General features: G+C 32.3%; 2 protein-coding genes across 2 annotated transcripts; both read left to right on the top strand.

The window, feature by feature from the left end:
• Positions 1–10,005: 10,005 nt before the first annotated feature.
• Positions 10,006–10,819, top strand: LOC128920224 (uncharacterized). Its single transcript, XM_054227077.1, has 4 exons — positions 10,006–10,178; positions 10,237–10,358; positions 10,470–10,592; positions 10,649–10,819. The coding sequence occupies exons 1-4, from the start codon at positions 10,007–10,009 to the stop codon at positions 10,769–10,771; spliced, it is 540 nt and encodes a 179-aa protein (XP_054083052.1). The 5' UTR covers position 10,006; the 3' UTR covers positions 10,772–10,819.
• Positions 10,820–11,043: 224 nt separating this feature from the next.
• On the top strand, positions 11,044–14,151 carry LOC128920333 (uncharacterized). The gene is made up of 4 exons (XM_054227421.1): positions 11,044–11,073; positions 11,297–11,456; positions 11,507–11,680; positions 13,365–14,151. The coding sequence occupies exons 1-4, from the start codon at positions 11,044–11,046 to the stop codon at positions 13,661–13,663; spliced, it is 663 nt and encodes a 220-aa protein (XP_054083396.1). The 3' UTR covers positions 13,664–14,151.
• The last annotated feature ends 349 nt before the right edge of the window (positions 14,152–14,500 follow it).

Below are 14,500 nucleotides of genomic sequence, written 5' to 3'. Positions count from 1 at the left end.
AGTAGCGTATCAGCGACAGCTGAGAATGGATGACAGATTTGAGAAAATATGTATAGAGGTGTTAAGTATTAAGCGACAACTCATTACATGCAATTATATGTAATGTGAGAGATTAACTTCTAGCAGTTAAAGGTTAAATCGTTCCATACTAGAAGTCGAAGGTATCGGCAATGCAACTTAGAAATGTCTAGTTGATGTTGATTGCTTGAATATTTATGAAGTTCTTATAAAAAACCGGAATATATCAAATATAACAGGAGATGAGTCTGGAAAATTGGTCAATCGTAATTGTTTATTATACTCTCGCAACAAATGTTGCTAAAGAGAGTATTATAGTTTTGTTCACATAACGGTTGTTTGTAACACCCAAAACTAAACGAGTTAGATATAGGGTTATATATACCAAAGTGATCAGGGTGAAGAGTGGAGTTCAAATCCGAATGTCTGTCTGTCCGTCCGTCCGTCCGTCCGTCCGTCCGTCCGTCTGTGCAAGCTGTAACTTGAGTAAAAATTAAAATATCTTGATGAAACTTGGCAAACTTATTTCTTGGCATCATAGGAAGGTTGCTTTCGAAAATGCAAAATCGGACCATTGCCACACCCACAAAATGGCGAAAACCGAAAACACATAAAGTGCCATAACTAAGCCATAAATAAAGCTATGGAAATAAAATTTGGTATGAAGGATCGCACTCTAAAGGGGCAGATTTGGATGTAATTTTTTTGGGGAAGTGGGCGTGGCCCCGCCCCTACTAAGTTTTTTGTACATATCTCGCAAAGCAATAAGGCTATATAAGTCAAACTTTCTGCAGTCGTTTCTTTTAGCCACATCTTAATACAGCCCAAAAATGAAAGAAATCGGATGATAACCACGCCCACCTCCCATACAAAAGTTAGGTTGAAAATTACTAAAAGTGGGTTAACTCACTAACGAAAAACGTCAGAAACACTAAATTTCACATAAGAAATGGCAGATGAAAGCTGCACTCTGATTTTTTTACAAAATGGAAAATGGGCGTGGCGTCGCCCACTTATGGGTCAAAAACCATTAATCTCAGGAACTACTCGACCGATTTCAATGAAACTTGGTTTGTAATAGTTTCCTTACATCCCATGTTGATATGTTGTGAAAATAGGCCAAATCGATTTACAACCACGCCTACTTCCTATATACCAGAACTTTGAAGACGATCTGAATCGTTTACTTTACAATATATAAAGTAAGTACTAGCGAAGATATCGGTGCAGAACTTTGCACAAATACTATGTTAATAGTGTGGCAACCCCATTCTAAAAATCGCCGAAATCGGACTATAGGTTTTTAAGGCCCCATATATCGAACACGAGGACCTCGGTGCTTCTAACCTAATATTATGGTTTCCAACTTTCAATGGACTTTATACAATATATATGACGAATATGTGGGTCAAATTGTGTATAATATAATATAAATAAAGTTAAATAAATAAATTGCGAGAGTATAAAATGTTCGTTTACACCCGAACTTAGCCCTTCCTTACTTGTTCAAAATAAAATTTAAATATTTGGATAAATTTGTTTCTTCATCATTCTTTTTTTGTTTTCGAAGACTACGGTGAACAGTAGAGAGAATATAAATTGATTAATCGTCTTTAAGAATTTAGGCCATCGAAGACCTATAGAGCAAAGACCGTTTATGAAAATTAAGAGTTAATAAACTTTTCGTTGTATTTTCCTCTCATTTGCCATCCCATATTCTTTCATAAATCCTCAGTAATTTTCTAATCTACCAAATGACAATTTTAGGACCAGTCGTTAAGTTGTATTCGAAAATCTAATTGATTTAATAAGAAATCTATAAAAAATAGGTGATCGTAAACCTCCAAAATTGAACTCGTATTTTCTGAGGCTTAAATTTACGGTTCCCCGAATAGCAGCCATTCATTTCACAAAATAGTTTGTGATAGCTAAATTCAATCAAATAATCTCTTTCTTTCCACTTCTTATTTCGTTCTAAATCACCTAAACTAAATTACGGATTAAAGAAATTGCATTTTTCAATCTACTCGCGTTCCTAAATCTACTTCAGAAACTTCCTCCATGCAGTAGTTTAATGCGTTGAAAATAGTTCAAGCTGTCATATATTTTGACACCATAAAATGACGCTAATTGTTATTTACATCCAGTGAGGCTGGTCGCCGACGTCGCGCTTCGAATCGCACTAGCCAGCAGAAGCTGAGTTGTGGAAATTGCCACAGCGAAAGTGACAACAACAATGCCAACGGTAATTGCAACAAACGTGCTAAATATGCAACAACAAAAAGTTCAAAGAGCAGCAGCGCAATTTGCAACGAAAGTAAGTGACGACATTATTATCGACAACAAACAACAAACAGTGCAACAACAACAACAATGGCAACACTGCTGTCGTGCACTAACAAAATTATGCAATAATGTCACGGATATTAAGTTTAAAACTTTTTCACGACAGCTGATGCCGGTCAACCGGATTTAGTGAAAATAGTTGCAACAACAATAACAACAACAGCAACTGTCATAACAGCAGCAGTGGCATCAACAATGACCATTAGAGGAATGACGACTAAATGGATGAGCTCACCGTGGCGCATAAAAGCGGGCTTATGCGCGACAAATGACGACGAGCGGCCATGAATTTGTTCGCTGCTCATTGCTAACGGACGGCAACAAATGGACTCGCACTGCTGCTGCTGCCCAATTCACCAATGTGTTGATGCGCTGTTGGCACTAACATAATCAACTCATCATCATTTGAATAATTTATTTGGTGGCGCTGTAAAAGGACCTACATACATATTAATATTAGTGAAAAATACGCTAAAAATACAAAGTGAAAGTAATGGTGCGTATACGTGGCAAATGTGATGGATGGAACTAATGGTTTATTGTGGGGCAGGAATGGACTCAGAATGCGTCTCTTACATGTCCAGCACTCCTATTTAGTCCATGTTTGTACTTGGAACAAGAGAGCTGTGGCAGGTTTACAAAATTACCTTTCAGATTTAGGAATCCGAGAATATTTCAAGTTATGTATTATATTGAGTGCTTTGCAACTGTATGTAAATTTCTCTAAAGTTTCAGCCTAGTTGCACATCTGACCCTCCACTCATTCTTCTCTGTGGAATTCCTCTATGATGGTTGAAGGATACTCTGCAATGGAGGGCTCTGGTCTTATTCCTTAATTGACTGGGTAAAATTTGACATTGAAAGTTTTCTAATTTTCTAACATCAACAATGACTATTGCTTTCTCCATAGCGAATTTCTTATGATATCAAAACTTCAAAATGTTGGTGAAGAGAAATTTAGCATTCTTGAAGAGGTATCTTCGAGACTTTCAGACATATTCTGAAATTCATACGATTTGAATTCAGTGCCCAAATGAGAAATCATATGATTTTATTTCAATTGATCTGTAATCGTAAATTAAATTCGAATATAAGTTTAAAAATTTGATTGAAAAGAATTGTGATAAAAAGTAAAATGTTGTTTGCAACGGGTTACATATTGCATATACGGAACCCATATATCATTAAACCATATCTTTATCTTTTAATATACAGTTTTTTTAATAAAAAGTTTCTTGGTATAAATGCAATTAAAAAATTTTTGGCAATAAATGCAAGCCGACCTGGCTCAAGTCATGATAAGTATATGAGCTGACTAGGGTAATTCCAGGGCCGATTTCACTCATTTTTGCCACCAAGCTACATAATATCCAAGGTTATGCGTACACATAAAATATCTCATGCATTGAACGAATTGAATTCATTTGGCCCATTTACGGCAGATAGTGACTCGGTAAAAAATTAGCCACAAGCACTGAGGTCTTCATATTCGATTTCAGAGTTAAAGTGTGAATTCGACAATTTTTAGATGAGCATTAAGTTTTTCTGTTCCGCTATAACTGATTTTGAGTATCTTTCGTATATTCTTTGGAAATGTTATGTTTTCTCTGCATATTTTTAAAATTTTCATTCATCAATAAATGTGATCATTATTTACAATATAATACTTACGTTGTTACAATAAAACTTCGTTTAAAACCAAAAACTGCTTTCATTTTTTTTTTTTTCGAATTCTATACAGAAATATGACAACGATTCTGATCGGTTTGTTATTTTTGGAAAATCTATACTAATATTATAAAGCTGAAAAGTTTGTTTGTTTGAACGCGCTAATCTTCGAAACTACTGGTTCGAATTGAATAATTCTTTTTGTGTTGGATAGTCCATTTATCGAGGAAGGCTATAGGCTATATAGCATCACGACCAATAGGAGTGAAGAAACAGTGGTAAATGTGTAAAAAACGGGATTTTGGGCAACAATTCGATCTCAAAATGGCATTACGTTGGCTCTCGCATCTACTGGAATTGCAGCAACGCTACTTGAAGTTAGAAGAACGGCACATACGACACTGTAGCTTCAGTTAAACATGCAAATCTATGAAACATATGGGGCATTCTCTGGAAAAAAAGCCACTTGAAAAAAAAAGTTCTTTATTTTCTTTGGCAATTATATATCTTAGAGTACATGTAAAACCTAAAATAAAACATATGGTTTTAGGTCTGCGTAACGCGGGGTCGCCATATTATAAGGGGCCAAAGTTTTTTGTAAAAAAATTTTCGAACCGCCATAACTTTAAAACTAATGAACATATTTTAAAACACTTGTGACTTTTTTGTACAGAATTTCTCAAACTTTGAAACTGTATATCGTAAAAATTTTAAAAATTAATATTTCATAGCAAAAAATTAAAAAAAAAATTTTTTTTGGAATTTTTAACAACTAATGCCCCCTTCGATTTTTTTTCGAAAATATCTTAAAATGTTCCTTATTTCATCACCTTTTTACCCCCCAAAGGGAATTTTGGGACAGCAATATTTGTATGAGCTACAAATAAAAAACCAACTCAGAACATGATGAAAAATCATTGATTTATGCACTATTATTATCAGAATTTAGCGTAACCCAGGATTAACGACGTGGACGTAGCAGACATTTAATCCCTTTTTGTTTTTTTTATTTTTTAATATTTTTTTTAATTTTTTTGTATTTTTCAAATTTTTAATTTTGTTTTTTTGTTTTTGTTTTTTATTTGAAATTATCACGTACTTGAATCTAATCTACATAATAATTAAAAAAAAAAGCAAAAACCAAAAAAACAAACAAAAAAAATTAAAAATTTGAAAAATACAAAAAAATTAAAAAAAATATTAAAAAATAAAAAAAAAACAAAAAGGGATTACATGTCGGGATGATGAAATGAAGGGATGATTCTTAGCAGAGAGAAACTGGCAAAAATCGTTTCGCGAAAAAAGTTATACAAAAATGGTTTAAAAACATAAAAATAATTGTTTTATTTTAAAACAAAGTGAACTATATAAATAAGTAAGGATAAGAGAATTATTTACTAAAAAATTTCATGAAAAAAGTGTTTAGTTTATTTATAATAATTTAATTTGTGCCTATAAGCAACATCACATAGCTAATGAACCAGGTAACATAGGACTTTGAAATTTTTATCACTTCATATTTGAGTTAAGACTAATATATATCTGTCCTAAAAAAGCTATTAGCTCCGCCCATTTTCATTCGGGCATGAGAGGGTTAACTGTCAAAAATACCGATGTCGATGACTTAATCTATACAACTTAAAGTCAACTTCCGGGATATTTGTCTTCATCCACATCGATCGATCATGTTGAAAATGAAGACGAAGTTGTGAATTATCCAGTGAAATTTCTAAATTCTTTGTCATTATAATGTTTTATCATTTATTTTGCTTCGCAATCTTCAAGCAGCTATCGAATAATGTAAGAATTGCAAGAATTTTTTAAAGGGACCTACAAGGGAGCAGAATGCTTGATTCCACGAATTTCTTTGAGTTCCAACGATTTGTCATTTCAGTTCAAACGTATTCAGTTTCCAATGAGACTTACATTTGGGATGACAATAAACAAGTGTCAAAGACAGTCGCTAGAGGTGTGTGGCATACATTTCATTCACGAGTTGAAAAATCATCTTCGCTGTACATTTACGCACCGGAACAGAAAACAAAAAATGTTGTTTATTAAGTTGCGTTACATTGAAAAAAAAAATTAGAAAAATCGCAAATAAATGTTTTCCAACACTATACAAATTCAACTTTGTTTTCAAAACAAATAATTTCACGCAGTGCAACGACTGCGGAGTCAGCTAGTTAAAAACTAAAATTACAGAACATGTTTTGTGATTTAAAAACGGAAAATAAAAAAATGTTTGGCCAAAAACATACAGAGCATGCCACATTTTACTGTTGTACTATTGTTTCGTTCCAGCAATTTCTTGGAAAGACTCTTGAATCGTTTATTTCGCGGTTTTGCCCGACAATATCACAATTAATACTGAAGTGTATCGGGATCAGCTAGACAAATTAAGTGATGCAATCAAACAGAAGGGGTCAGAATTGAGCAAACAAAATATAAAAAGATGTAGTGTTTCCCTAGGATAATGCGAGACCTCATAAAAGTTTGACTTGTCAGCTTCCGACTATTACCTGTTCCGCTCTGCAAAATGTTTTGGATGGGAGAACCTTCACCTCAAATCAGGACGTCAAAAACCACTTGGACCAGTTTTTTGCCTGTAGGATCAAACATTTTATTAGCGTAGAATCAATCGTGTTTAAATTGCACTAAAAAAACTAAATTACTTAGTGAACGACCAATACATTAATATACAGTGGAACTTCCATAACTCGAACTTCTATAACTCGAAGATCTCCAGAACTCGAATTTTTGAATTAACAATAGTGTTTAGAAATCAAATTTCATACAAATTTCGTTGCATAACTCAAACTTCCTTAACTCGAAGTTCTCCATAACTCGCACTGTTGAATAGGCCAAATTTCATACAAATTTCCTTCTATAAATCGAATTTTTCGACTAGGGCATAATAACGGGTGATTTTTTTGAGGTTAGGATTTTCATGCATTAGTATTTGACAGATCACGTGGGATTTCAGACATGGTGTCAAAGAGAAAGATGCTCAGTATGCTTTGACATTTCATCATGAATAGACTTACTAACGAGCAACGCTTGCAAATCATTGAATTTCATTACCAAAATCAGTGTTCGGTTCGAAATGTGTTTCGCGCTTTACGTCCGATTTATGGTCTACATAATCGACCAAGTGAGCAAACAATTAATGCGATTGTGACCAAGTTTCGCACTCAGTTTACTTTATTGGACATTAAACCAACCACACGAATGCGTACAGTGCGTACAGAAGAGAATATTGCGTCTGTTTCTGAGAGTGTGGCTGAAGACCGTGAAATGTCGATTCGTCGCCGTTCGCAGCAATTGGGTTTGTGTTATTCGACCACATGGAAGATTTTACGCAAAGATCTTGGTGTAAAACCGTATAAAATACAGCTCGTGCAAGAACTGAAGCCGAACGATCTGCCACAACGTCGAATTTTCAGTGAATGGGCCCTAGAAAAGTTGGCAGAAAATCCGCTTTTTTATCGACAAATTTTGTTCAGCGATGAGGCTCATTTCTGGTTGAATGGCTACGTAAATAAGCAAAATTGCCGCATTTGGGGTGAAGAGCAACCAGAAGCCGTTCAAGAACTGCCCATGCATCCCGAAAAATGCACTGTTTGGTGTGGTTTGTACGCTGGTGGAATCATTGGACCGTATTTTTTCAAAGATGCTGTTGGACGCAACGTTACGGTGAATGGCGATCGCTATCGTTCGATGCTAACAAACTTTTTGTTGCCAAAAATGGAAGAACTGAACTTGGTTGACATGTGGTTTCAACAAGATGGCGCTACATGCCACACAGCTCGCGATTCTATGGCCATTTTGAGGGAAAACTTCGGAGAACAATTCATCTCAAGAAATGGACCCGTAAGTTGGCCACCAAGATCATGCGATTTAACGCCTTTAGACTATTTTTTGTGGGGCTACGTCAAGTCTAAAGTCTACAGAAATAAGCCAGCAACTATTCCAGCTTTGGAAGACAACATTTCCGAAGAAATTCGGGCTATTCCGGCCGAAATGCTCGAAAAAGTTGCCCAAAATTGGACTTTCCGAATGGACCACCTAAGACGCAGCCGCGGTCAACATTTAAATGAAATTATCTTCAAATTTTATGCGTTTTTTTTTTAAAAAAAGTTATCAAGCTCTTAAAAAATCACCCTTTACTAAATTTTACTATTGACGCAGAATTTTAAAAGAGTTCCTCTATATCGTACGGAAGCGAACAAAAGATATGATATTAAACTTGTGAATTGTATAAACCATATAACAAAGGCATAGAATACAGACGTCAAAGGCCAAATAATAGCAAAGTGCAACCAACAAAATTGCAGAATACATGTTTCAATGTATTTAATCTATATTTTACAGATTTTTGAAAAATTATATGTTTTAATGAAAATTCTATAACTGGAATTCTCTCTAACTCGAAGCTTTTTGTGGATTATGATGATTCGAGTTAGAGAAGTTCCACTGTATGTATGTATTTGAACAGTTGATATGTTGTAAATTTTTTTTTAATGTTTTGGAATAGTTATTGGTTTAGTTTCCTATCGAAAGATGGAATATCGAAAACGGTATTTTCAGTATATTTTACTATACTTTACTATCAAAAGGGTAAACATCAGTTCAAGCAAAGCGAAAATTATATAATGTGTCTGGAAAACATGTGTTGCCCGTATGCCATTACCAAAATTGGTTTGCAAAATTTCGTTCCGGCAATTTGGTTTTAGAAACTAGCTTCGTCGCATTAACAACTATGATTTGCTTATGAAACGCCAAAGAAGTGAACCATTTTTGAAACGCATTGTTACTGGCGTCTAAAAGTAAGTTATTTACAAGAAGGTAAAGCGCAAGAGATCATGGTTTAAAAGAGGATGCACCAACTCAAATTCTTCGAAGGCCAATAGTCACCAAAAACAGGTTATGTTGTCTGTTTAGTGGACTTTCAAAGGAATCGTTTATTTTGAGGTTTTGCCCGATAATACCACAATTAATTCTAATAAGTTTTGTGTTCAGCTGGACAAATTGAGTGATGCACTGAAATAGAAGAGGCCAGAATTGATCAATAGAAATGGTATAGTGTTCCACCAGGGTAATGCGAAACCTCATACAAAATTGATGACTCGCCAAAAGCATTTGTGGCTTGAATGGGTTGTAGTACCACATCCATCATAATCTCCAGACTCGGCACCTTGGGAGTATTATTTGTTCCGGTCTCTAAAAATTTTTTTACGACAACCTTCACCACAAATCAGGACATCAATAACCACTTGGACCAGTTTTTTGCCTGCAATGATCAAATATTTTATGAGTGTGGAATCAATCTCTCATCTCTCTGCAAAATAATGTATTTGGTCAAAATGGATAATATATAATTTCATAAAATAGTTCACAAATAAATATAATATATACACTGAGAAAAAAAGTGGGCTTTAAAATTAAATGTGAACACTTTTAAATTTTATTTAAAGTGTCTAAGTCTATAGGTTCTTTATGGGGAACACAAAAAAAAAAATATTTTGTAAAAGTGCTAATTTTAAGTTTTTTAATTGTTTACTTTTAATTTAAAAGTTAAAATTTTTGTTTTTAATGTAAAATTACTAAATTTAAAAATGTTAACTTTATTTTATAATGACAAACTTTATATTTTAAAGTAAAATTTATTATTTATAATGCAATCACTTTTAAAATTGTATTAAAAGTGAATCCATTTGATTTAAAATTTTTAAAAGTTTAAAAATAAAATTATAACGTTTATTTTGAAAGTGTTAAATTTAAAATGTAAAGTGATCAATTTGCAGAAAAGTGTTAACGTTAACATTTAAAGTGTTCATTTTATAAATCAAAGTGGCACTTTCTATTTAAACATGTTCACTTTGACATTTAAATCAAAATCAAAGTGGCACTTTCTATTTAAACGTGTTCACTTTGACATTTAAGAATTTAGAAGTGTAAACAAGACACAAGAATGACCAGTCAGGGTAAAATTATACCGGAAAACGACTTGCTGCGAATGTTTGGCAACGATATCCAAATTAATGAACAGGGTGATTTAACGTACACGTGTGTTGAGGAAGATACGGATCTCCTTAATCTGCTAAAGGAGTTTGATCTGGAAACACTTTTTCTTGGCCTAAAAAGTAAGTAAAAATTCTTCGGCAATATTAACACTTATGCATTATTATTAATGTTCCTTAGATGCTGGACTAACTTTTCGAAGCTTAAAATATTTGTCGAAAGAAGACATTGCGGAAGCAGTAAAAAATATTGGTCTTCGAACAGAGTTTAGAGAAAAGTTGTTTTTTTGGCGCAAGTCAAAGGTAAAAATAATATTAATTTTGAAGCTTATTTGCGACGTTAAGCACGTACATAGATACAATTACCATTTGAATATTACTACGTTTATAATTTAGCAAACTTATTTTTTTCAGTTTGGAATAGAAGACGAAACGTTGAGCCAGACTTCAAAAGTTGTTGGTTGGCTAGAAAAAAACCGTCACAAAGATTCACCTTGTTCTTCAAATAATTCAATAAGAAACGCATTTGGATCACAGGTAAGAATATACAGTAAAAGGTTTTGTATTAAATTTTATGATAAATTTCATTGCAGCCCCTTTCAACATTTTTAAACGATAACTCAGCCGGAAAACAACTTATTCAATATTACGAGGAATGGGCATGTTTCACGAATAATAATTTTAGAAGATGTCATGTTAACAAAGACAAAGCTTAGACCAGAACACTTTGCTAGTTTTGTGGAAGAAATAATTGGTTTATTTCCCAATGAAAAAAAGTCCCAGGTATTATTAAAAACGATATATTTAAAAGAACATATTGTAAACTGATTTCTTTCAGGATTATTACTACATTCCTCGTCAAAGAAAAAAAACCCATCAGGCAAGCTCTATTCCAAATATTTAAATTTAAAGACAAAGATTAGAAAGAGTAGTCCATCCGCGGAAAGATCTCTTTCGAGTGAAGTACGTGATCCATTAGTAGACGAAAATGTTGAAGTTGACGAAACGCTGTCGTTATGTTTAAAAACTTCGCTTCAAAAAGTTATCAATAATTGGGATGGGGTTATTGACAAATGGCAAAAAACATTTACATTTCGGAAAAAGGATTTGGCAAAGCTTTAGAATTCTGATTTTTTGCAAGAGTGGCCAATTTTAAACGACTCCAGAGCACCATTTCTGGTATTTAAAAAGAACTTTAACACAAAATTCAAGGATATAAAAGTTTTTATATTTTTTTTTAGATTAATCTAGATTTCAATTTGATTTATCCAGCAAAAGATAATCTTTTAAAAACAAAGTGGGATAATTTTAAAACCAAGATAGTGAACTACTACTATGCCAACATACGGAATCAGCAATCAATAGATCTTTTGAACCAAGCAAAAACGACGAAAAAAATTGGTAAGTTGTTGTTAAATTAATAAAATAACACTAAATAATTTTTTTTTTAGATTTTCAAGACTACATTTTTACAATTCTTCTCAATTCAGTTCTGCTGCCTTCAGCAAGATTTAGTGTAGATGGAAATACAAAAAAGAAAGCCACCATTAAAGATGCTAATGAAAGCTTCGTATTGCAGTTAACAACAATTAGCGATTACTCAATACGAATAAAAGAAATTATCGGTAAATATTTTTATAATAAATTGACTGTACAGCCGTTTATAATTGTGGTAGGAGATTCTGAGGACGATCTTAAAACCTTTTACATTTACTTTGACAAAACTTTGTACAAACTAAATTCTTTTATTGAAAGTTTGGATATATTCTTTGTAATAATGTATAAATGTTTCAGATGTTTTCAGTTATTTAAAAGTGTTGATGTGCTAATAAGGTTTGTTTCGTCGAAAAAAGACCTTTTTTCATGAATTTTTTTAGAAAAAATTATTGCTGTTGGTTTATTTTACTTATTATTATATGAAAGTACAACATTTGAAGGATACTTAAAAAAAAGTTTTATCGGAAAATAGCGAGGAATAACGGATTTATCGTCGATCTCTGCAGGCACCTCGAAAAAAAGTGTTTGTGCGGTGACCAGCCTACAGCATCACTGGATCATCCGAAACCAAAAAATCAAAATGCTTTCTTTAGTTTATTAGTTTATCTTTCAATTGACGTCGAGTTTTTTTTAATTTTTCAATTATTCAATTTTTGGTACCATTTTCAAGCCAAAATGACGATTTTAGACGAAAAAATCGACCTATTTGTTATTGTAAAATTGTTAGTAATTAGTAATTCAAAACGATCGATGCAGTAGTTTTTTCTGTAGGCTGGTCACCGACTTTAAAAATGACATATTTGGGAAAATCGATTCAAAGTTTTGTACACTCAGCGCAGGTAGCTGGAGGTACTGTTATTCAACCTGCTGTAACTTCGTTAGTTTTTCTCCGAATGACCTAAAATTTTAACACAATATTCTTGAGATGTTGATGGTTCAGGAAAAAAATAAAAAACTAATAAAAAAAAAGTTGTCATTTTTCAATTTTTCATTCAATTAAATTAAAAGTTGGTTCTCAACTGGTAATACCCTATGTTTTATATTTTGATGACTTTCAAATAAATAACGCTCTTGGTAGTCACACATTCTCAATTTGCGGTTGTTATTACAATTTCCCTACTATGGCACAATATATACTCTCAAAACTTGATTTTATTTTTAATGCTGCTTTTATATCTACAAAAGATTTGAAATGTTGTGGAAACAGAACGTCCTTCTTCCATTTACTTGAAGATCTTAAATCATTGGAGGAAGGGATATTAATTCAATCACTTGATCAGACTTTCAAAGTACATTTCGTTTTAGGCCTTATAGTTGGAGATAATGTAGGTGTAAATAGTATTTTGGGTTTTGTGCAATCTTTTAATGCCAAGCGTTACTGTCGAGCATGTACAACTACTAAAGATCAAATTAAAATTGATGTTTCAGAAAACGAACAACTGCTAAGAACTAGGATTCAGTACGAAGATGACTTATTTAACAATAAATTTCAAGACACCGGTGTCAAAACAGTTTGTATTTTTAATGAGTTAAAAATGTTTCACGTAATAAATAACATTTGCTTTGACATTATGCATGACGTTTTAGAAGGGATTTGCGTATATGATATTTGCAACATAATCTTGGGTTTGGTAAATGACAAAATTATTTCATTAGACATTATTAACAGCAGAAAAAAATTTTTTCAGTTTGGAAATATTGAAATAGGAAATATTTCGCAGCCTCTCCTTATGGACCGACTTCAATCGTACAACTTAAAAATGACAGCTAGTCAGGTTTTATGCTTTACAAATTTTCTTCCACTCATGATAGGAGATTTAATTTCACCAGACGTGAAGCATTGGAAACTGTTGGTGTTGCTAATAGAAATAGTAGATTTATTATTTGATTCAAGTTTTTCCAATTTCGATCTAGATAAGTTAAAAAATTTAATTAAAGCACATCATCAAATATATATTCTACTTTACGGTAATTTGAAACCTAAGCATCATTTTTTGGTGCACTACCCACACGCAATTGAGAAATGTGGTCCTCTCAAGTTTGTCTGGGCAATGCGTTTCGAGGCAAAACATAAAGATGCAAAAACATATTTTAACAATATAACATCTTGAGTAAATCCTGCTTATACAGCGGCTATGAAAAGTTCTTTTTGTTTTTCAAATTTTTTACATAAGTATAAAGATGGGTTTCCGCATGCTTTTATCACTGAAACATTTATTACAAAGGACTTAACAAAAGAAGAATATTTTCCTAAAATATTGAACTTTGAAAATATTAACTATCAATCTGTTTATGTTTCGACTATAATACATTATAAAGGAATCGAGTATAAACAAAATAATTTTTTAGCATTACTGAATGAAATAAATTGTTGTATCTATAAAATCAAACTTTTTATTTACGAAAATGAAATTATTTACGTTCTATGTTATCCTATTGAAATTATTAAATTTGATGCACATTTTCAATCTTACGAGACTGGTATAAAACAAAATTGCCTTAAACTGATTAACATATCACATTTCACAAGCCTGCCTATGAATTTACATCAAATTAACAATGGAAAGACATATGCAAGATTAAAAAAGATATAATAATATAATGGTTTATTTTTTAATTTTAAATTAAATTATTTTGTTTAATGAATTATAAATGAGTTATAAATAAGTTATTTCATAGATATGAAATAAATTTAAATTTAAATATGTTTGAATAAAAAAAATGTGAATTAAAAACAATTAAAATAGTGTGTTTTATTTAAAGTTTATAGTGAAAGCTTTTAAATTGCATTTGAAAGTGTTCACTCTCAAAATAAAAGCTAAAGCTTTTAATGTGAGGTTGAAAGTGTTAACTTTTAATTTAAATACAAACTTTTTTAAATTGGGTTAAAAGTGTGAACTTTAAAATCAAAAGTGTTTATATTGTATTCGAGAATGCGCATATTAAAA

Source organism: Zeugodacus cucurbitae, chromosome 3, assembly GCF_028554725.1.
Source record: "Zeugodacus cucurbitae isolate PBARC_wt_2022May chromosome 3, idZeuCucr1.2, whole genome shotgun sequence".
Lineage (NCBI taxonomy): Eukaryota > Metazoa > Arthropoda > Insecta > Diptera > Tephritidae > Zeugodacus > Zeugodacus cucurbitae.
Note: the sequence above shows the minus strand (reverse complement) of the source record. Positions and strands in the feature narration are given on the sequence as shown.